The sequence below is a fragment of the Ixodes scapularis genome, unplaced genomic scaffold, assembly GCF_016920785.2.
Source record: "Ixodes scapularis isolate PalLabHiFi unplaced genomic scaffold, ASM1692078v2 PGA_scaffold8__174_contigs__length_109621045, whole genome shotgun sequence".
Lineage (NCBI taxonomy): Eukaryota > Metazoa > Arthropoda > Arachnida > Ixodida > Ixodidae > Ixodes > Ixodes scapularis.
The window spans coordinates 105,060,307-105,082,212 of record NW_024609883.1 but is presented as its reverse complement, the minus strand read 5'-3'; the positions used below and the strand labels follow the sequence as shown (position 1 = coordinate 105,082,212).

General features: G+C 52.3%; 2 protein-coding genes across 2 annotated transcripts; one reads left to right on the top strand and one right to left on the bottom strand.

The window, feature by feature from the left end:
• The first annotated feature begins 389 nt into the window (after positions 1 to 389).
• On the top strand, positions 390 to 14,680 carry LOC8053243 (ubiquitin-conjugating enzyme E2 N). Its single transcript, XM_002400659.4, has 5 exons — positions 390 to 550; positions 1,150 to 1,251; positions 4,846 to 4,990; positions 6,788 to 6,928; positions 14,258 to 14,680. The coding sequence occupies exons 1-5, from the start codon at positions 521 to 523 to the stop codon at positions 14,293 to 14,295; spliced, it is 456 nt and encodes a 151-aa protein (XP_002400703.2). The 5' UTR covers positions 390 to 520; the 3' UTR covers positions 14,296 to 14,680.
• Positions 14,681 to 17,873: 3,193 nt separating this feature from the next.
• LOC8053242 (ATP-dependent RNA helicase SUV3 homolog, mitochondrial) lies at positions 17,874 to 20,684 on the bottom strand. Its single transcript, XM_002400658.4, has one exon. It carries the CDS (start codon positions 20,501 to 20,503, stop codon positions 18,344 to 18,346), a length of 2,160 nt encoding a protein of 719 aa, XP_002400702.1. The 5' UTR covers positions 20,504 to 20,684; the 3' UTR covers positions 17,874 to 18,343.
• Between the last annotated feature and the right edge of the window lie 1,222 nt (positions 20,685 to 21,906).

Sequence of the window (21,906 nt, the reverse complement as noted above, 5' to 3'; positions counted from 1 at the left end):
GACGCCAGCGACACTCGCGTTCGCTCGAGCTTTTCGCAAGCATTTCTACGGCCAACCGCCAGGATCGCAAAAGGCAACAACATGACACTCCAGCTTCTGTGATGTCATTTGTTGCCACATTGGGACCACTTTTGTTGTATGGGCGGGATAGGACGGTAAACACTCCAGTAGAAGACGGCACTGGATTTCCTCAGCGAAGTGTGCAACGACCAACTGCACATTCGTTACCTTGTTTCCTCTTTGAAGTAAGAAGAAACTAAAAACAAAAAGTAATACCGAGTTTATTTATGAAAACTCGGATAAATACGTTTTGATAACGTCAAAAGGTATCAAAAACGTTACCAGCAAATAAAAAAGAAACAAAAACAAACCATGCGCTCAAATTTTTTGAGTACGAAACAGTGGCCAGTCGTTCGACCGGCCAAGTTGTGATGTTCCCCGTGTGAGAGAGTCGTGCAGGGAGGGCGGCGTATTTTTCTTTGTTCCCCCGTTAGGAAAAAAAGCCTAATACTACTAAATCATGGCCGCTTTACCGAGGAGAATCATAAAGGTACGTGGCCCCACGATCTGCCCCGGCGACAGAGTCGTCCGATCCCTCCGAAAACCCCGCCCGGGCCCCGATTGCGGGAAGCGACGGAGCCGAGGGAAGAGCTACATGACGTTGTCATTAGGCCTGACTCCCGATAAGCCGGCTTTTGGCCGCATCCCCCTCAAAATCCCCGCAAAGACTCGCGTTTCCCTGGCAAGCGGCACGACGCGGTCTCGATGCAGCGGGTGCCGCGTCCCGTTCATCGTACGCTGCGGGCAAACGGTGTCTTGGCCGACTTCCCCGTGCAGCAGGGTAGCCGTGCGCCTACCATGGGCGTCGAGCAATTATCCTTCTCGTCCCAGCAACCGCACTTCGCACAGGCTGCACCCGGCGTTTCCTCGTGCTCCGCTCGCCGCGACACACCCCCGCTTGGGAACCCGGCTGCTAGCGGTTTTCGCCACGACCGCGGCCTCCTTGCCCCGTACGTTCATATGGTGCGAATCTGCTTGCCATTTCGCGTCGTCGGGCACCGCAGCAGCCACCAGGCATTCACAGGCGGCGTCGCTACCGTGTGTGTGAACGGGGCTTTTGTCCAACTTTGCCCGATCTCTCTGGCGCAGGAAACACAGCGACTGATGGCCGAGCCCGTGCCAGGAATCAGCGCTATCCCCGACGAGAGCAACGCTAGGTACTTCCACGTCGTCGTGGCCGGCCCCGAAGGGGTGAGTGTGCCCAAGCGCGGTTGACCTTCAGGCCGAGTCCTTGGTCGATTTCGGGCAGCGCTCGCCTTTCGCCACTGGCGGGCCTGGCCAAGGCGCGCCTGCTGCGAGAGCCTCTGTCTCTGCCGGCAGGCGTCCTGTCCGTGCAAATGCCCAGTAAACTCCCAGCTTGATTGGGAGCCACACGAGTCAAGTGACGGGCAGTCTCTACACTCGCCCCCATGCTGACACTGCGCAGACCTGCTCATTGGACCAGTCGTGCATGTAACCTTCGCCACCTAATCACGCTCCCACGCACAGAGACCGGGTGACGGAAGGGAGACGCTTGATTGGTCCGGCAAGTGCGTTGCTTGCACCGCGCCGTCAACTTTGGGGTGAAGTGCGGACAGCCGTGGCTGTGTGCTTTAAGCGCGAAACACGTGTACGACGAAACCGTCCGATCCGACGTGCGGACTGCCGGAATGACCTTGGGGGGGAGAGGGTTTTCGTAGCACCGGAGTGCATTGAAAACCCTCGCCTCCAACCGTCGTATTGCCTGATCGGACATCGGATCAAACGGTTTCGTCGTACATGTGTTTCGCGCTTTACTGTTACGAACCGCTCCATTGTAAATCTGCGAGCTCACATTCATCGAGGTTTGTCAAAATAGGGAAGAACTTTAACTGCCCGGCACCTTTTTGCTCGCGCTCTTCTTGATTTTTTTTAGCTGTCCTTACAAAAGAGGAAGGCCATCCTGCCTAATGGAGATGGCACGGTCCTTCCGTCGTCCGTGTGCTGCGAGTGGAAGGCTTCGTGTTGCGCATTCTTACGCAGCAGCCGTCCTTCGGAACACCCGCAAACGAGTGCTCGGCCGCATTGCATTGTGCGGACGCTTCGGCTAGAACCGTCGACACCACGCTACTTGTAGCCGCCTCGGTGGCTCCGAGGCAAAGCGCCGGCCTACAGACCCTCAGGTGGTGGGTTTGAATCCCGACCAAGGTGCACGCAATATGATGGAGGCTTATTGCGGAGAAGGCGCAGTGTAACTGACCTTTGGTTGCACGTCAAAAGATCCCCAGGTGGTCGAAATGAATCCTCAGCCCTCCGCTGGGGCATGCCAGATGCCCATTGTTGGTTTGGCACGTAGAACCCCCACTTTTGACTTAGACCACGCCACCCGTCTTCGGACACACACGATGACCGCATTCGGTCCGGCCGTCACCGAAAAAAACCGCAGACACCGGCTTGAGGCGCTTGAAGCACCTCCGACCACGGGGGCACTTCGCAGCCTACGGTACGAGATGCAACACGCCCCCTCGGTGGAGAGAGCCACCACTCGCTAGGAATGCCCCCCTAGTCCCAACTTCACCTAATATAGCTTAGTGCGCAATATCCCTGTGTCATCCTGTTTCTCATGTGTCGTGCCGCATCATTATTTATTGTTTTCTTGGTCCGCCGCTCGTCTTTGCTATTGATGGGAGAGACGTTAGAAGACTGGAGTATTGGCACTAACGCACGTTGAAGCTGGTTGACACACGCTACCGTTTATGACCGGCTGCCTTAAAACCTCCTAAAATCTCTTGTTGAACGCACTGGTGGTCCCTACTGGTGGGAACACTTTCAGTTTCTATTTTTTTACTCATCATTCTTTCTTTCTCGGCTCAAAATCTTTTGACAGGGACGACCATTTGTCGTAGATAGTGCTTACATTGGATCTGGCAAATACCGCAGAACCTTTGCTCTAGTGAAGTGCTGTTCCAGGGTCACCTTGTAGATGGCACCAGCGTGCCAGCATGTTCTCTTGTCGTGAGATCACAAGAACTCGTTCAGAAGCAAACGCGAGTTTGCTTTGTTCATTTTAGAATGAACCGTCCAAGACTGATAAAGAAGGGACGGACATATGCTAGCTTCAAATAAAGACAGGGTTGTCCTGCCCACACTGCGGAGGAAGCAAAGTTTTTTTGCTGTGCAGAGGCACGTTGAAGCGTGGCGTTTCCTGCCCCTTTCGGTCTTCCGGAAGCGGTGGAGATTACAGAAGTACCGGTTACCTACCGCAGTGATGGACCGCGAATGCCGAGTTAGAAGGAACAAATGAGGTGTTAACTGGATACTGTGATTGACAGTAAGATCGTTAGTTCTGCACGTGCGCTCGACACAAAGGGGACTTTACGGTCTGTATGAAACCTGGAGGGTCTGGCAAACGTCTGCCCTGCGCCTTAGCTAGGAAACGAGTCTTACATTTTGAGCAACTCTTTTGGATGACCCATTCGTTGGACTGCAAAACCATATTCCTAGTTTTTATCTCAGTGTGGACTAGTGGTAGGCTCACGAAGCAATTGAACCAGTAATGAAATGATAGGATCCGCCATGTTAATATTGTCATTTGCTCGTGATTTTTAACCTTCACATTAATTTTGGAGGTTTCGGCTTTAGACTAGGGCCTCCTTCCTTTCCTGATGGGTGTGTGGCCCCAACAGCTCGGTTTATTTAACACACCGAACGGCAGAGAGAATGTGAGAAAGGAGTTCACTTGCCTCATCTCCAGCTTTCGCCAAGTGGAAAGTGGGGAGGGCTCTGCAGGAGGGACATGTCCCGCTTTTCTTAAGCCGCAACGGAGTATTGTGGGTGCTTCAGGGTGTTTGGATCGACCAAGAACCGATAAACTGACGTTTCTTCTCTTTGTGATAGAAGAATGGACATAACAGAACGTGCACTATAGTCCGTTGCAACTAGGGTAACCAGAAGTCCCGTTCTGGCCAGGACAGTCCCGTCTTTCATGTCCCGTTTTCCCAGGAGTACATACTTCCAAAATTGGCACCAAGCACGTTGAAGCAAACTGAAACTGTGCCTATTTGTTACAAGTATATTTTACAAAAATAAGCGTAGGTACTTTAAAATGTTTACCCAGAGGGTAAAATTTAGAACTATTCTTGCCCACAAACACTTTTTCTCTCGCGAAGACGCGTGTGTAGAAATATTTTTTTTTAGTTACTGCATATAGCACGGATGTAGAATCATGTACACATGACACGCATGTAGAATTTCATTAAATTTTTTCTCCCAATCTCAAACTTAAGTACGCCCTCCCCTCCCCCCCCCCCACCCTTTTCCGCTGGAATGTCCCGTTTTCGACCTTGAGGAATATGGTCACCTTAGTTGCAACTGAAGAAGGTAGGGCTAGAGAGAGAGAGGGGCCGGAAAGGAGGAAGGAAACAGAAAGCCGTAGAGTGAGAGGAGGTTTCAAGGGACGGACAAACAGTCAGTGTTTGAGACTGTGTGTGTCCGTTTCTTGAAGCCTCCTCTCCAGCTTACCGCCTGCTTCCCCCTCCCCGGCCTTCTTTTCCCTTGCCCTACCTTCTTGAGCAGCAACAGACTATAGCAATATGGCTTTTTTGTACATGCGCTTTTGTCTCCAGCGGGACCTTTTGCTCAGAAGCACCCGGGCCGGCTTTCTAGAAGCAGACTCTCGGCTAAGACTGCCTGCAAGCGAGCGCTGGCAAAGCTAGCGGACGAGGCGAGTGGCGCTTTGAGCGGAGCCTCGCTTGGCGTCTTGGCCGGGACGGCATCTCTTGAGAGCCGGCCTCGGAAGCGCAAGAGGCTGACGGTGGCCCTCTGCAGTCTCCTTTCGAGGGCGGCGTCTTCAAGCTGGAGCTGTTCCTGCCGGAGGAGTACCCCATGTCGGCCCCCAAAGTGCGCTTCATGACCAAGATCTACCACCCCAACATCGACAAGCTCGGACGTATATGCCTGGACATTCTCAAAGGTGACCTTTCTCTCTCGTTGATGCCTGCCACGTCCTTTGCTCGTGCAGAGAGCCGCTGGTTCCGAAACTCCATTTCCGCAACTTTCGACCGAAGAAGTTCGGGACGGCTTTCCGACGTCCTGGGCCAGAAGTTCTTGTCCAGACGACCCTGGCGCACGAGACCGGAGGCACCCACTTTGTCCTCGCAGGAAGTTTCCATGCGAGCGAAGAGAGCTTTGCTCGAGCGTCCGATTATACGCGCAAATCAATCGAACCCGACAGTACTTGTAAAAGGAAGGCAAGGTTATGTAAAGTTGACAATGTGCGGCGAAGGTGTCGCTGACTTTTGAGTTTCGTGGGCACGTCGTAGAAGCAACCTGCAACATCTTCGGGGACGCACCGGTGCTCGTCGGATGCCAAAGGGAGTCCCGAGGGCGGCACATCGTCAAATACTTGGACGTACGCCGCCATGCATCTAAAAATGCCCATATCGCAAGTAGGCCTAGCATTTGCTCTGCTTAAGTACATTGGGTACTGTGTCTAGAAAGTTTGGCTATCCCACGTGCGTAGAAGAAACATTCCTGCCCCGTCGGCCAGTTTTTTGACAGAACACTGAACTTCTCCGTTGTGCAACATAGAGTCACAAACTCAAACTACACGCGTTAAAAGTGTCATCCTTATCTACACTTCCTCGGTCCGTGTCAATTCAAATAATTTCAAATTACGGTAAAAGTTACAACATTTGCATTCAACGCCGATGTTAAATGTGACAGAATAAATAAAGTTAAGATCAACGATTCTATGAAAAAGAATTGCCGTATTCAGCACTCGTAGGACTGGAACTGAAATATTATTAGCCGGAGAGATCCGTAATCGCCTTCCGCTTTTACGGTTTAAAAGTAAGGATTGCAATCATTATTCACGATTTTGGCGCATATACATAGTGGGTGTACAACGACGACGCGCTCTTTGGAATCTCATACTTCTCGGCGACTTGGGGCTTGCTTGTTTTTGAACCGTCGACTCGACGCGGGATTTCTACTTTTTTTTCTCGGGAGTTTTGGCTCGACGCCTGTCTCTTTCCGACGACGCGGAACGACAGGATGGCATTCTCGAGGACCGCCCGAGACGTTGCGGCGACGTAGCTCGGACCGGCACACCAACCGGAAGGGAATGTGGAAATCTGGCACAGTGGCGCCCCCGGAGCGTGTCTCCGAGTAGCTTCCCAGAAAAAGGCCCCTCGATTTCTGGTTGACGATGTCGCAAAAGTGGCGTGCCATCGTCTATCCCAGTGGCTTCCCGGCAGCGGGTGTGGCAGACGCCCGTTGGTCGATCTTTCGCTCAACAGTTCACGGAAGCTTCAGCAGGCGGGACGCTGCGATGACGCTCGCATCGTCCTGCGTTTCTTTCTGGCACTCGCGCGCCCAACCGCCGGGACGTTGCTCGTCTACCGCGTTCGTTGTTAGCGAACTACTTTTTTTTAATGCACCTTCTTTTATGAAGTGCCGTTGGACCTTACCAGCCGGTTTGAAGTAGGCAAAAATGGAAACAAACGGGGCGCGAATGAATAGGCTTTAGCGCGTATCCTTCGGTCAAAAATTATTTCAAAATAATTTTGGACGAAGCGTAGCGTAAAAATAATTAGTCCTTAGCGTCGTCGCGCGACGAAATAATCTTGAAAGCACCGTCCCTGCTGCGAGGACATTTGGGTCTCCGGCGAGCTTTGAGGGAGTCTTGGAAAGCCCCCAGTTGCTTTGTGTTCTCTCTCTAGTAAAGCGTGTGCGAGTAACCAGTGTGACATATTTATTTCCCTCGCAGACAAGTGGAGTCCGGCGCTACAGATCCGGACGGTGCTACTCTCGATCCAGGCTCTGCTGAGTGCGCCCAATCCGGACGATCCCCTCGCAAACGACGTGGCTGAGCAGTGGAAGGTTAACGAAGCGGAGGCCATCAGAACAGGTCGGTTGCCTCGTCTCTGCAGTGTCCTTCGGAATGGGCGCAAGGACGTTGGTTCCCACGAGTCGTTCAAATGGGCCACGTTAATTGTCCTTTTCCTCAAAATACCGTCGACGTCGAAAGCTTTTGCTCGAGAACCGATTTGACCGATTAAATGTACCATGCTTTCCGGTTTATAAGTAGCACCCTTTTATAACCGGCCATTTTCACGAAAAAGTGATATATAAGTCGCACTCCGTAGTTAGGGAACGCCGTGAAGTAGTGTGTGGAGTTGGAGCAGCTTCGGACAGTCCTTGAAGTGCAGGAAAGGCGGGTCGTCGGGGGGTGCTCGGCCATTCCTGTTTTGTCGTAAATGCCGACGCAACCTACGACTCGGACCGTGAAAGGGGATGCGAAAAATAAAGGGGTAGACTATTCCAAATGAAATGCTCGTAGGTTACTTAGTGTATACACGGAGTATCAGAATTTCTAGAGCTGTATGAATTGCAATAATGAATTCAATAATGTTCATAGAGTGCACCCGGTGTCCAGGCAACACTGCCAGAATGACGTCGGCCGCCTAGATCATAATCAGCGTCGGGTTGAGAGCAAAGTGGAAGCTCCCCTCTGACGGAGCGCCCCTCCGGCATTAAAGTGGAAAGAGGTGGGAAGAGCTTCCACTCTTCTCTGAACCTGCCGTCGACTATAGCCACCGTGGTGTCCACAAAGAATGGGATGGTACCTACACCCGCCCAAGCACCCTGGCATCACTCTCGCCACCTTTGACCTTCGGGCCGGCGTGGCTTCCTCTCCGATGGCGCGCATTGGCCGCCCAAGAGAAAGCTCCCGACAAGGAAAGAAGCTCCGAATATTTCCTCGTTCCTTAGGGATGGTACGGTTTTGTTTGTGGACCACGGCCGAGTCTACATTCAGATAGTCGCAGGCGGCGACAAGTTTGTCACAAGCGAATCAAAGTCAAAAGGACCGGCTTCCGACATCTCTCGACGACAGTCGCTCTCGCCGCTGCGGCAATCGGTGCGGGACGCGTCAAAATTGGAAGGCTCCGACGACGCAGGCGTTGCTGTAGACGTCTCGAAATTGGGAAGGTGATCGTGGATTTTCGAGAGAGCCAAGTTGGCCAGTGCGAGGGGTCGGTCGAGTTGCGCCAGCTGCGACGCTAGGGACGGTCCACGTCGCTCACCCTCCAAACGCGACGGCCTTTCCGGACGGGCAGATCCGACGGGAAGGCTGCCAAAAGTCGCACCGTTCAATGCCCCGACGGAAATTTGGGGGAAAAAAATGCAGCTTATATCTCGGGGAATATGGTACATCTCAAAGGTATACAAGATTCAGTGATGGCCCACACGGTGTAATAGATCCATGTAGGGCTATTGCCTATATATTTAGTTTTTGGCGAGGCGGCCACTGTCTGCTGAAGAAGTCGCAAAATCGGGGAAGGCACCACACTCGTATTCGCCTCAAGAACCATAGTAAAAAAGGTCCTGCAGAGCGTTACTGATTTCTCCTTTTATGCAGTGCATTAAGCTGCTGTCGATACCGGTTATAACCAAGTCAGCGGGAATCGGAAATCACTTTGCTATATCCGCTATTTTGTTATACAGAAACTCAACTCTGTGACTTCACGGCGCGGTGGTGGCGCGTCGGGCGCACTTTCGGTCTGGGGCTGTGGGCAGAAGTCCCCATGCCAGACGTGTATTCTTGCGTTGTTTTGAAAGGAACCTGACAAAAACCTGCCTTCTCGTCAAAACGCCGCGACTGGGGCCATACCAAAAGTGTCGAGAAAGGTTTGAAGGTTAGTTTTCACTTGCTCGGTTCGTCCGAGAATCTGGATATGTGCCGTGAAAAGGGAAAAGCAGATGCCGTCGGACAACGATTGCTTGGGTAGGAAGCACTTTGAGTTGAATTCACGGATACTTGTGGTCATCAGATTCATTTGTTTTGTTTCAACATGAACACCGGAAAACCATCAAGTTGCACGGACCACCTGCGGACTACGTTCAGCGATTCTTCAAGTTCAAACGGCCGCCTGATCGTTCAAACTGTCGTCTGCTCTTTCAAACATTTCTGCTTGTCGTCTGCTCTCTTAGACGACGCCGGCCCGTAGAACAAATGTTGGCCCGGTACTTGCGATAAGAAGTAAGTGCAGGCCTCAAAAGACTTATATTTGAAGCTTGGTAAGCAGGCTCGATGTAAACAGTAGATACAAGGATGTATTGATAATTGTTACCAGTGACCATCACAGACTTGTTATGCCTAATTCACTTGGTCCGATTCTGCTTGCGATTTTTAGTATTGACGTCGACCATCTCAGCTACGGTTCACGCTTTTGCAGCCCGAGCGGCGTCATGACTGAAAATTGCGAGCGAAATCTCATCAAGTGAATCAGGCTTTAGCGTACGTACTGCGGCGTCCAAGCGGAATGAATCGCCACATGCCACGTTATTCACGCAAAGTTTTGCGGTGTAACGAGCCTCGTTAATTTCACTGACGCCTCTCAAGATAGTCTGACATTGCCAGGAAAACGTAAATCAACAATTCAAACGCGAAAAAGGGCAGGGGGACTCACACCGACGCCGACAACATCGCATTCCATTGGTTTGTTTATAGGCGACGGCGAGCTTCTTGCCCACACCCCCATCGCGCATGCGGGGCGCCGGTGGCGTCCGCTAGGGGCGCTCTGGTTTGTTTGTAAACATGAGTTGGTGTATAACCGACTTCGGTTAACAAATTGAAAAAGGGAATGGGAAATCGTGATCTCGTCGCTGTAGCCGCTATTTCGTTATAACCGGCCAACTCGTGTTTACAAACAAATCCGAGCGCCCCTAGCGGACGCCACCGGCGCCGCGCATGCGCGATGGGGGTGTGGGCAAGAAGCTCGCCGTCGCCCATAAACTAACCATTGAAATGCGATGTTGTCGGCGTCGGTGTGAGTCCCCGCGCTCTTTTTCGCGTTAGAATTGTTGATTCTACATCTTCCTGGCGATGTCTGACTACCTGAGCGGCGTCATCGAAATTACGGAGGCTCGTTACACCGCAAAACTTTGTGTGAATAATGTGACATATGGCGTTTCATTCCGCGTGGACGCCGCAGTATGTACGCTAAAGCCTGATACGCATAGTGAGATTTAGCTCGCAATTTTCAGTCGCGACGCCGCTCGGGCTGCAAAAGCGTGAACCGTAGCTGAGATGGCCGACGTCAATACTGAAAATCGCAAGCAGAATCGGACCAAGTCAATTAGGCATAACAAGTCGGTGATGGCCACCAGTAACAATGATCAACATCTCCTTGTATCTACTGTTTACATCGAGCCTGCTTACGAACCTTCAAACTTAAGTCCTTTGGGGCCTGCACTCACTTATTATTAGCGATGTGCGCGACCAAAAGCTTCGCTGCAGTCAGCTTTCCACGATTGGCCAAACCATGGGCATATGAGCATTGTCAGATTGTCAACTTTGACTGTGCTAGTTTCAGATCGTGATGGCTCCTAGCTTCCACTGTGCTTTTTAAACACACCATCGAACAAGTCGTCGCACCTTATGGTAAGTAGCCACGATAACAACTGGTGACGTCACGGCGAGGCAAATCCCAGTCGTGACGTCACGGATGAAAACCATAAGAGGGCGCCACCGAAACATCTCGGCGCTAATAGCAAGTACCGGGCCAGCATTTGGTCTACGGGCCGGCGTCGTCTAAGAGAGCAGACGACAAGCAGAAACGTTTGAATTTGAAGATGCACTGAACGCGTTCCGCAGGTGGTCCGCGCAACTAGATGGTTTTCTGGCGTTCATGCTGGAACAAGACAAATAAATCTGATGACCACAAATATCCGTGAATTCAACCCAAAGTGCTTCCCACCCAAGCAATCGTTGTCCGACGGCATCTGCTTTTCCCTTTTCACGGCACATATCAGATTCTCGGACGAACCGAGCGCGTGAAAACTGACCTTCAAACCTTTCTCGCCACTTTTGGTATGGCCCCAGTCACGGCGTTTTGATGAGAAGGCAGGTTTTTGTCTGGTTCCCTTCAAAACAACGCAGGAATACACGTCTGGCATGGGGACTTCTGCACACAGCCCCAGACCGGAAGTGCGACCGATGTGCCACCACCGTGCCGTAACGTCACAGAGTTGAGTTGGTGTATAGGCTACGTGTTATTTTATCCAGACCTACACGTTTCAAATGCCAAAAGCATTGTTTTTTTCCTCCGGCCATTAAATCTTGTAACAACTTTCTTGCATGGCGTACGAGCAATGAGCAAAACATGTTTTCTCCTCGATGCGACGAGTATAGATGTGTACCTTCAATGTGGCATGAACTATGAAGAGATGGCAAAAGCTAAAGGGTTTCAATACCACGTTTCTCGTATGGATGAGTCCCGAACGAGCAGCTTTTCGAGGTGTATGTTGCTTTTACGCCCAGGAAGTCTAAAGACACTATTAACGTAAATAAATCCAGACTCGTAGCAGCAGTGACACACGTCTTGCGTGATCTGCCGTTAGAACATTGCAGTCTTCCAGATATGTTGCGTGTCAAAATGTCACCGACTTGGAGAACAAGGGCACAGGCTATACTCCGTTTTATAACTTAACGAGCTGTGGAGACTGCAGCCCCTGCGACTCAATAAGAGCATCTGAGCAAGTCCTGCGATAATACTCCATGGTCGAGGCCAGGGAGGCCTCATTACCGCCAGAACAACAGCGCCGTCCATGACAGAAAGTAGTTCCAGGCTTCTTTTCTCTTTTAATGAAATTGAATTGGTACGATTTCAACTCTATCGAGAATATATAAAAATAATTAGAAATAAATATTCACGAATTTGTGAGTTTCAATTATATTTAAACCCAAAAAGGTAACACCATGTCCATGTCCATATTTGCTCCCGATTTTTTTTTTCCCCTCTTTCTTAGCATTGTGCTTGTTGGCGATCGCAGTTGTGTAATTGACCGCTTCTGCTCAAAACGTTGCCCTGGCTTTAGCATCTGCCACAGATTCGCTGGCAAATTGAACGTATGGTTGTCTCGTGAAGCGTTCCCAAAAAGCTCGCTACTCTAGTGAACGGACGTGTTTCAGCGGTGGACGTTCACCCCAAGTGGGTCGCAGCAGCTGGCTCCTCCGGGCCTCGCATTTGGCACTGTGACACACACGATCCCGCGACATGGTGTCACGTGACTCGCTCCGACGCTCTTATTGGGTCGGGGGAGCCGTAACCTCCACAGTTCAAGATATTGCGAAACGGAGTATAGCTCGTCATCTCCTAGTTGTGTTGTCTCATTAACGAAAAGTGAGTGTAGGGGCGTGTCCCACCACCTCGCTCCACGGCCAATCCAAGTGCGTGGCACTGGAACACACGAGTCCACGTTCCGTGCAAGAAAATAGCCACGCCCCATTGGATAGGCCTTCGGACAGCCCAATTCGCGCAGAATGTACCCTCGCCTCGTTTTGTTCGAAGCTCGGCTTGCCTAGTCTACTGCACTAAAACTTCGGTTAGGACAAGCATACCTAGTGACAAATCTTTGAATGCCTGTCCATGCTTTCGCAAGCCACATACTATAAGGATACGAAGCGGTCGATACATCACATTCTGCTGTTCGTGTGACTTACCAATACAACTGGGATCTCGACTTAACCTCGAACCGAGTTGAGGCTGACCTACTCTTCAGCCAGGACATTCACTGCTTGGCGTACAATGTTGCCAAGTGTATACGCCACTGAGCGCAGAAAGAGACTAAAAAATTATTTAAAAATACTTAGGAGTTGTCTTCAACTGCGAAAGAGTGAAAACAATTTAATAAAATGCCTAAACTAGTAACAAATTGAACCATTAGAGAAAAAATATCTAAAGTCTCAAAGCCCGTTGAAATAGAGCGTGTAGAAGAGGACAGGTGTGGCGTTTTGTCCTCGTCCTTTATGTAATTCTTCTGTAACACTGTCTCAAATACGCTTATCAGAATGCCAGAAGCCACACGGCCATTTAAGGCACTGTTATACTCCAACGTAACGCGTGCGAGCACGTCACAGCGACGTCACGTCGATCAAAACCCGACGCTCTATACTCCGGCGTCGTGGCGTAACCGACGCGACCGGCAGCGTTTGACGCAGCCTGACCGCCTCGACGCCAAAATGGAGCATGCCGTATTCCGCGTCGGCCGCGCCAGCGACGCCGGACCAGGATGCATCTCGCGCTGGCTCCCAGTAGCCCTCGCGGCGAATACGAGCAATAGCAGACGACGGGAGCTCCACTCCGTGCGGCGTCATGTTTCAAGAATCGGACGTCTCGGTCGTCGAGAAACTGATCGAGGGAATTCGTCCTTACCCGTGTGTCTACGACACGAGGAAGCTTGAGTACCGTAGACCGTGCGCTTGTCAAAGATGTATCGCAAGTACATTGACTGCCTACGCTTGCGGGGCAGGCGGTACACCAACAGTGCAAGCGCGAGTTTTCGTCGCGCAAGGTACGTCCACGCCATCAGCCGAACTTGGCGCTCAAGAAGCACGAGAATTCTCGTCTGCTATTCGATACGAAAAGGAACCGGAAATGGCGCACTCTCGCAGGAAACGCGCCCTCGTAGCCAGATTCTGCGCATGTGCCGCGCTGGCGGCTCACGGACGCGCGCCGCGGAAGTTGCCAGGGCCGCCGGAGTATAGAGAGGGCGAATTTTTGACCCGCGCGGCGTGACTGACGCGACGTAGCCGACTTTGGCCAGCGTTCGCTTGCGCGCGCATTACCTCGGAGTATAACAGAGCCTTTAGTGATGGTGGCTGCACTTGCGGCAACTCTGGCTTTCACAACATGCTGGAACAGAAGCTGCGATCGTTATAAAGTCAGCTCGAACCCTTAAACATGCCACCTCCCGGAATATTTGATGCTACGATCCTGTGTGGATCGTAGCATTCGAAACAGCGTTCCGAAATAGCAAGTTTGTCGCCAACGCCGGCCGTTAACGACGCAGCAGACGCTGCCATCCTGTCCTCGCGCACCTCAACATGGCGCAAACGTTACGCAGTGCCAGCGGCGCACAGAATGGCGGCGCACAGCAGCCTTTCTTCAAACGTGTATAGACAGCACTGGCAGTTTAAGATTGCCTTTTTTTATGAACTGGATGATCGTTTGAGGAATGACAACAGTGGCCAACCTCGGGTTCTGTCGAAGCGAGAGGACTCGTATTTAACGTTTTCTCGCCTAGCGTTGCAGTGTTTCACAGTCCTGCGAATTTGCTGTGCGCGCTTAGTCGGAACAATGGGTACCTCCCGCAAAGTCGGTCGGTCGGGTGGTGTGCGGCCACCCGAGAGCAGAGGATGGTCGCTCGCTCATTCTCCTGCCTTTTGTTGCAGCGCGGGAATGGACCAGGCTATACGCCCAGAACGCCTGAGAGCGGGACGAGAGTGTTTCTTAGGAGAGCAGCGACCGCCGGAGACTCGCACCAAGTGCACTGCAGGGCCCCGGGGAGAGGACGGAGCAGCCTCCCTGCGGCCGAGCCAGGGGCCCCTTTCCACTTTGGTGTTTGTACACTTGCGTTTGCCCTCGAGCCGGCTCGCCTCGTGCCGCCTACACGGAACCTTCTTGTAAATAAGTGCCGTTACTTTCCGCAGACTTGCCCCTCTTCTTTTTTTTTAACTTTGGAATTATTAGGATGTCCTCTCGCCAGCGTTGGCTGCTTGGATCGAAAAGAAACTGCATCTAGGAATTTTTCTGTTGAGTGCGTGACGGTCTTGTACAAAGTCTGAAATAAATCTTTTTTTCCCCCCTTTCTGAAAGGCGATCTCCGCTGTGCTTTCGCGCCAGACCCGCTCCCTCTGGAAAGGGTCGCATTGTGACCAGAATGTTGTCTCGTAGCAGAAACTATGCTTGTCCTTTAAGGGGTAGTGTGCAGATTTTAATGTTGAAAGAATGTGCAGTGTGTATTTTTTATATTGTTTATGTAGGCACAGGTGACAAAAAATGTGTGGCCTTGCCTCGAAAAACTATTCCGCCGCAAAACTGCGAAGGAAAAAACATTCTTTGCCCGCCTGCAGCCTCCTCTGGGATACACGCAACAGAATCTGTCCCCCTCCGCTGCTACACTCGCTGTCAACCCCGTGGCAAACTGTCTTTTGTGGCCATCGCCCGCCCCAACCTTCCACCACGCTAACTTTGAAGAGCCGACTATCACGGAAGAAGCGGGTCTCAAGCACACCAGGTGGTGCCCCAGAGTACATCACTCGAAAGACGACGTGAGAGTTAAGAGGAACCTTGACCTTCGATCCGTTTCCTTTTAGAGCGCAGCCCTTAGGGGCCCGTTTCCAGCCTGAGCGGCGTCGCCGTCAGCGTAACCGGAAGGGGGGGGGGGGGGGGGGGGGGGGTCATGTGACCTACCCCCCCCCCCCGAGGTCACGTGACTACCCGCCGGTGACGTGACCCCCCTCAGTACCCTTCCGTACTCCTCCTCAAGAGCTGTGGTCCAATTCGGCGTTACAGGGATTTGTAAACGGCTTTCATTTTTTTAAAATAAAAACAAGCGCACGCAAGAGAATATGGTTTTCTGCTGTTCGTTCCGTTGGTGATTCGGATTGATTTCTGCAGTTACTAATTGGCCAAAATTCGAAAATAGTTGATACGTCCCCGGTTTTGACAATCAAAACCACCGGTACCGCCGAGCTCCTAGTTTTTGGGGGGCCTTCTAGTTGTTTTTTTTTCCCCAGATTATAACTTTTTCCCCACAGCCCTTTCTGAGAAACATTAACGAGGTTCTACTGCAGCTTGTTTGGACAATGCACACGTGTGTTCCGAAATTTAATTTCGTAAGCACCGTGGGCTTATCAAATCTATGCACTTGCTACTAACTTAGAATGCAGCAATACCTGTTACGACAGGTTTTTATCGGCTAAAAGGTAGTTGGTATTATAAACATGCTTTTTTTTTTTTGAACACGCACTAGCCAGAGTAAAGTTTTATGGTAGGCTCAAACGCTTTCCATAGTTGGAAGAGCCAGGTGTTGGGTGCTCAATCTTTTTGCACTTAAATAACCAGAAGGACGCGGTTCCCGTGGCCTGCGATGGTGTCCTGTCGGCTTTCCCGTCTGGTGCCTAAAGTTGGGCGACGGGTTGTAGGAGCCGCGCAACAATTTCGGTGCTTTGCCCAAAGAATTGTAGGAATTTGTGTTTTGCCTGCATATCCCGTTTTTATTGAAAAGATTGAGGGATTTTGGCACACCTTAACTCCTTCACCATCTTCCCAGTCACGTGCGCTGCAACGTGAAAGGGGGACGCACAAGGTTCTGGTAAAGCTCTAGCACCATCAGTGAGCAGCGAGACAAGGTGCTTGCGCCACGCAATCGACACGGCGAAAGGAGGAAAGTGCCCACATGCTCGTCCGGCCGTCCCCGCCCGGCTCCTCGCGGTAGCAGATGGAGCCGACGGTTTTGCTGACCTCACATAGGTCAGCAAAACTAAAACTCTGTCTAATAGAAGTTTTGTCTATGATACCAGGTTTTTGACCCATTTATATCTATGTTGGAACGACAAGATCTATTAAGAAAATTGCCTTTTATCGAGCAGGTACTTGCACAACTTGCTATTCTTTTTTTTTTTTTACAAGTCCCCCTTTTGACGTCGCGCTGCATGGTTCTTATGGCCACCGCTCGCGTCTGCAGATGGGGAAATAATCTCGTTTTTGCCTCGCGATTACGCGGCAGAATTGCAACATTTCGAAGGAAGGAGATGCGTTTTCTGTCCCTTGTGACAAGATAAACAGTGTCGAAAGTAGAACATGCAAATTCTCTCAATGTTACAATGATTGCACGGCCTCTAGATGCCTAGAGTGCAAGCCCTTTGACCACGTCACACGTGCTGCCAAGTCTCTCACTGGCACACTTGAGATTTTCTAGAAAAGGGACCTCGGACTCTCTCCTTTTGGTAAACTAGCAGCCTTAGCTTTGGTTTCCTAATGCGACTACTTAAGCCGATGCAATGACAAAACTAAAAAATTGGGCCACTGCCTTGCTCGTATAGAGCAAGCACAGACTCATTGCCGTGTTGCTTAATTTGTATTATTAGGCAATTCTCGAGTTTCATTTCTATTTTTCTACTCCTAAAAGCCCAAGCTCATAGCTCTATCTTTGAAAGTTGCTCCTCCTGAGTGAGAGTTTGTGCAGTCCAGGTGCATCCTAAAGAGCTTGTGGTAGTTGCCTAGTAGTGGGATTGGCGTACAGGCGATTAACACGAGCAAGAGCTCAAAAGCAAAAATTAATGCAAACCAATACAAAATCTAAAGGAAACGGAATAAAAAAAAAATTGCGGTAGCTTAGCTCGGCTATGCCGGGATATACGTAGCGCGAGCTTATGCGCACAAAATGAGGCGCTATCAAGTGGCTCCGGTGCAGCGTCGGACTTGGCTACTGCGCCAATGGAGGCGCACAGCTGGGCACGCGGCGGCGCCAGTGCGTCTGCTCCAACTTTAACGCCAAAGGCGGGCGCAGCGGCTCCGGCGCGCCAGCTGTGTGCCGTGCGACGTCGCTGCTCCTCGCGCATGCGCAGCACGGAGCACGGCTCATTATGCGAGCCACGCGAAACTGCTCAACCTCGGCCAGTGTAGCTCACGCTACAAAAAATATAAACATGTTAAAAGTTCAGAGCTACGCTTTAAGCGTAAATAAACCGACGACACGAGATCATTATTTATGATGTAGGTAGCGCTCAAGGCATAGGAACGGGGCTCGCTTGATGCTTCCATCCCAAATCGCACGCAACCTGCAAGCAGAGTGTTTCAGACCCTCAATCTATGGTGCAACATCTGATTAGTGATACAGGGAATGCGAGCAGAATTCTATGCCATTATAGCACTCTTTATCGCATGCATTCTGAATTTTTATAGCCCAATTAAAATTTACCAGAACTTCCTTACTGTTATGAACCCACAAGGTACATTTTGTGGGGATCAAGCGGTCCTCTAAGATGAACACGCACCAAAGGCTCTCATCTACCGTTTTATAGCAACATTCAGCCAGAGTCCATACTTTACGAGACTTCAAACTAGGTTGCCATCTGGCACTATCAACAATGCCTCCCAAGTCACTTACCCACCTTGTTCTTTGGATGCAAGATTGATCATCATGTACTGCATCGTGCAGTTTGAAGTTACTCTATCAATTCCACGAGAGAGAAAGAGGTCCTCGCCCCGTAAAGCTCAGCCTCAGGGCAGAAGCTGCAGGAATCGCGTTGTTTGAGCCATTTAATCGTCTCTTTGCATCCCCTTCAAAACAACTTCAACACACAGCGTTTTCGGTATCGCCGAGAACGTTTCAACAGCCAAAGCCTCTGACGACAGTCGTAAAAGGGCACCCTCGTTGCCATGTAATGATATCAAAACCTTCGATGGAGAACCTGGAAGATGCTAGACATGGTCGTTAGTCACTGGCACACACTCTAGGTACTAGGCCAATTCTACTGTGGTTCTTTGGGCTTCTTGCCTCTGCGTGGACTGGAGCGCTGCCACTCCCGCTGAAGCTCAACCAGCTGCTCCTTGGTGAGCAGCCCCTGTGCCAGCAGGCGGTCCGTGAGCCGCCCCCTGCTCAGCTCCTCCGCTGTCTGCTCGCGGCTTTCCCGGCGGGGCTCGGCACGCAGAAGCTGGGTCATGCTGAGCACGCCCTGCTGGATGACCAGGTCCAGCTCCCGCTGCATGCCCCTCACGGCCTCGGCGTCGGGGAACAGGTCCGTGAAGCGGTAGCTCAGCCACAGGTAGAGGTCGAGCACGTCGAAGACACCCTCTAGATGCGCGAGGTCCACCAGCGTCCTGGGCACGGCGGGGGGCCAGTCCACGCTGCGCCCGAGCCACTCGTAGGTGAGCGGCTCGTTCCGGCTGTACTGGCGCGCAAACTTGAGGAACATGCTGCACACAAAGGGCATCTTCTGGTTGATGGGCGAGCAGCAGAAGACGTAGCGTGCGCGCAAGGGCAGCGGCACGTGCTGGATCATGTCCGCGAGGAACTTGAAGGCCTCCAGGTTGCACATGAAGTAGGCCGAGGCATCCACTTTGCACAGGCTCACGAAGATGTCCACGAGGTTGGCAAGGGATGCGTGTGGCAGGTGGTAGGCGAACAGCTCGATCTGCTCAGCCGTTGGGTGCAGCCCCGCTGCCTCGATGCGTTCCACTGGCGCAGCCAGGATCTGTCGAAGGAGCGGCAAATCGTCTGGCCGGAAAGTGGTCGCACGTCCGGACGCAAACTGGCTGCCGAAGCGGCCAGCGCGTCCCGCGATCTGGAGGGCCTGCGACGTGGAGATGGTGTCCATCTCCCGCTCGCCACGCTCGTTGAGTGACGGCTTGACCAGCGAGTAGAAGATGACCCGGCCAATGCTGAGGTTGAGGCCCATCCCGATGGCATCTGTGGCCACCAGGATCTTGCAGGGGTGGCTGGGGTCGTTGAACTTGCTCGCCTGGGCCAGCTTGGTCCCCGGTGGGAGGCCCCCGTAGATGACGGCGCACTCCAGGCCCTGCTTCTCGATCTGTAGGCTCACCTGGAAGATGTCGTTCTTGCTGAAGCACACCAGGCAGTCCCCCGGCCGCACCTGGTCTAGACTTTCCAAGGCGCGGTTCTCCACGGTCAGAGGCGTCAGGCGCTTGTAGCGACGGACCTCCACCTCTTCGCCTACGGAGTTGAGGATCCCCTGTACGAGTGGCAGGGCCGCCTCTTCGCCGCACAGGTGCACCTCCTCGGCGTTGAGACCGAGCAGGGCCCGGGTCCAAGCCCAGCCCCGCTGGGGATCCCTCACCATCTGGATCTCGTCCACGACGGCCACGTCGTACGGGCAGTGGACAGCGGCCATCTCGACGGTGCACGCGAGGTGATCGGCCGGCTGGCCGTCCGGGCGCGCGTAGCGCCTCTCCTCTCCCGTCAGCAGGTCGCAGGGGGTGCCCTTCTCGTTGGTCTTGTTGAACACTTCGACGGCCAGCATCTTGAGCGGCCCGCAGTAGAGGCCCGAGCGGGCGTTCACGAAGCTCTCGAGGGCTCGGTGCGTCTTGCCGCTGTTGGTGGGACCCGCGTGAAAGACGACCTTCCGCTGCCGGCTCCGCGCGTCCGGGTACCAGTTGGCCGGCAGCCGGAGGTCGCTGATCTTCTGCAGCTCTTCCATGCACTCCAGGTGCGGGAACACGGTGCGCGCGTGGCGCAGGAAGTAGGGCAGCAGGTCGTCCAGGTGCCGGGCCCCCGTCAGGATGTCGCTGAACACCACGTGCAGGTCGGCGGGCAGCTGCTCGGACTCCATGCAGTGTCTCCGGAAGCTCACGAAGGCCTGGTGGAAAAGGCGCGCGTCTAGGCCGTTCTCTTCGCTCCAGCTCGACACCTCGGGCCTCTTGCTGAATTGGTTGAGCAGCTTGAGCAGGTCTTCCTTGCGCAGCTTGCTGGTCAGCTCCTCGCCGACGTTGATGTCGTCCGGGTTCTGGGACGCCTTGACGGGCACCGGCATGAACAGCGACGACAGCTGGCTTCCCTTTCCGTGGCCGCCGCTCTTGGGCCGCACTTGAGGGCGGCCGGCACCCTGCTGGCAGAGCCGAGCTCCGCCGCAGCGGTACGCGCACCTGCACAGGCGGCTGGCCCGGGACCACATGGCTCTTTAAACTGCTGCTGGCTTCAGAGTTGTCGGTTGTCCCCCGCCATCGAGAGCCGACGACACATCGGCGGCCCACTACGGCTCACGAGTCACGACACGCGGTTGGATCGTAGGATGCCGCCGAGGTCGTCGCACGATGACTCGCGTGGTAAATCTGGCTTGGATTGGATCTGTGTCGAAGCCCAAGCAGCCAAAGATCCAATCAAATTCAAATTTGTTTCTGGTGTTAAACGTTTTGACTTTATTTTATGTACTTGGTTCAACCGTGATATCAAGAGTGTATTTTTCTATTAGACAAACGTAATTTTGTCAGAACATGGCTCTGAATTTTATCTAGTAAACAAAGTCTAGCAAAACCGAACAAAACGTAGGACATAACGCTATTTTCTAAATTGGGCGGTGTCCTGCGCCATCTGCACAAAAAAAAAACAACTTATAACAGTATCTTTGGCATTCAGCATACTCAGCCCTCTGACTCAGCCTTGCAGCGGAGCATATACAGTTACTCTAACTCAGCCGGTCCCACCACGCCGTCTGGCGATAGTTAGAGGGGGGTGGAGTGGAGTGGAGGGGAAATTGGCCTCATACGTTTGTCTTTTTTAGACTTAGGCTAAATGGCGCAAAGTGGCGCCATTCATTGTTGTGGACATGATCGAGACACGTACCGCGTGCCACTGCTGGTGCTTCTGGGAAGACCATAGCGTCTGAAATCTAGCTCAGTACTGCGCTGTGCCGCCATGATCATCTGGGAAAAGTGGCGCCATTCATTGTTGTAGACATCATCGAGACACGTGCCGCGTGCCACTGCTGGTGCTTCTGGGAAGAACATGGCGTCTGAAATCTAGCTCAGTACTGTATCAGTACTGCGCTGTGCCGCCATGATCTTCCCGAGGGCTGCACGTCGCACGTGCCTCGTGCATCGATGCACCTCGCGCTACTTTTAAAACATAAAAGGCTTTACCCTGACTGACTGATTGGCCTACACACAGACATATGCACACATGAGCGTAGGGTGACCTCCCGTCCCGCTACTCGCGGGACTGTCCCGCATTGAGGGCTCGTGTCCCGCGTCCCGCAAGAAATTCCCAAATCTTCAAAATATCCCGCATTTCATACTGTAGTAAAATTAACTCTGCAACTCATATGGTGTTGCCGAACAACGGGGCACGGGGAAGCGCGGAGGTCGCAGGGAATCGTGTGAATCGAAATATACCGTATTTTGACCAAATCATTGCGGGAAGCGACCGTCGTTCTTGTAGGAGAACCACGCACATGCTACGTTGTGCTTCTCCCCTTGGTGGCAAAATGTTATAAGAAAAATTGCTCGCCAAAAGTTCAATATGAAATATTGTAATTATACGTATATTCAACTCGTCGTCTCATTGCGAAACTGTTGCTGT

Coding starts and splice junctions, on each gene's coding strand:
- LOC8053243 (XM_002400659.4), top strand. CDS start 521: ATGGCCGCTTTACCGAGGAGAATCATAAAG. Junction 1,252..4,845: donor TCGTGGCCGGCCCCGAAGGG/GTGAGTGTGCCC, acceptor GGCCCTCTGCAG/TCTCCTTTCGAGGGCGGCGT. Junction 4,991..6,787: donor ATGCCTGGACATTCTCAAAG/GTGACCTTTCTC, acceptor TTTCCCTCGCAG/ACAAGTGGAGTCCGGCGCTA.
- LOC8053242 (XM_002400658.4), bottom strand. CDS start 20,503: ATGTGGTCCCGGGCCAGCCGCCTGTGCAGGTGCGCGTACCGCTGCGGC.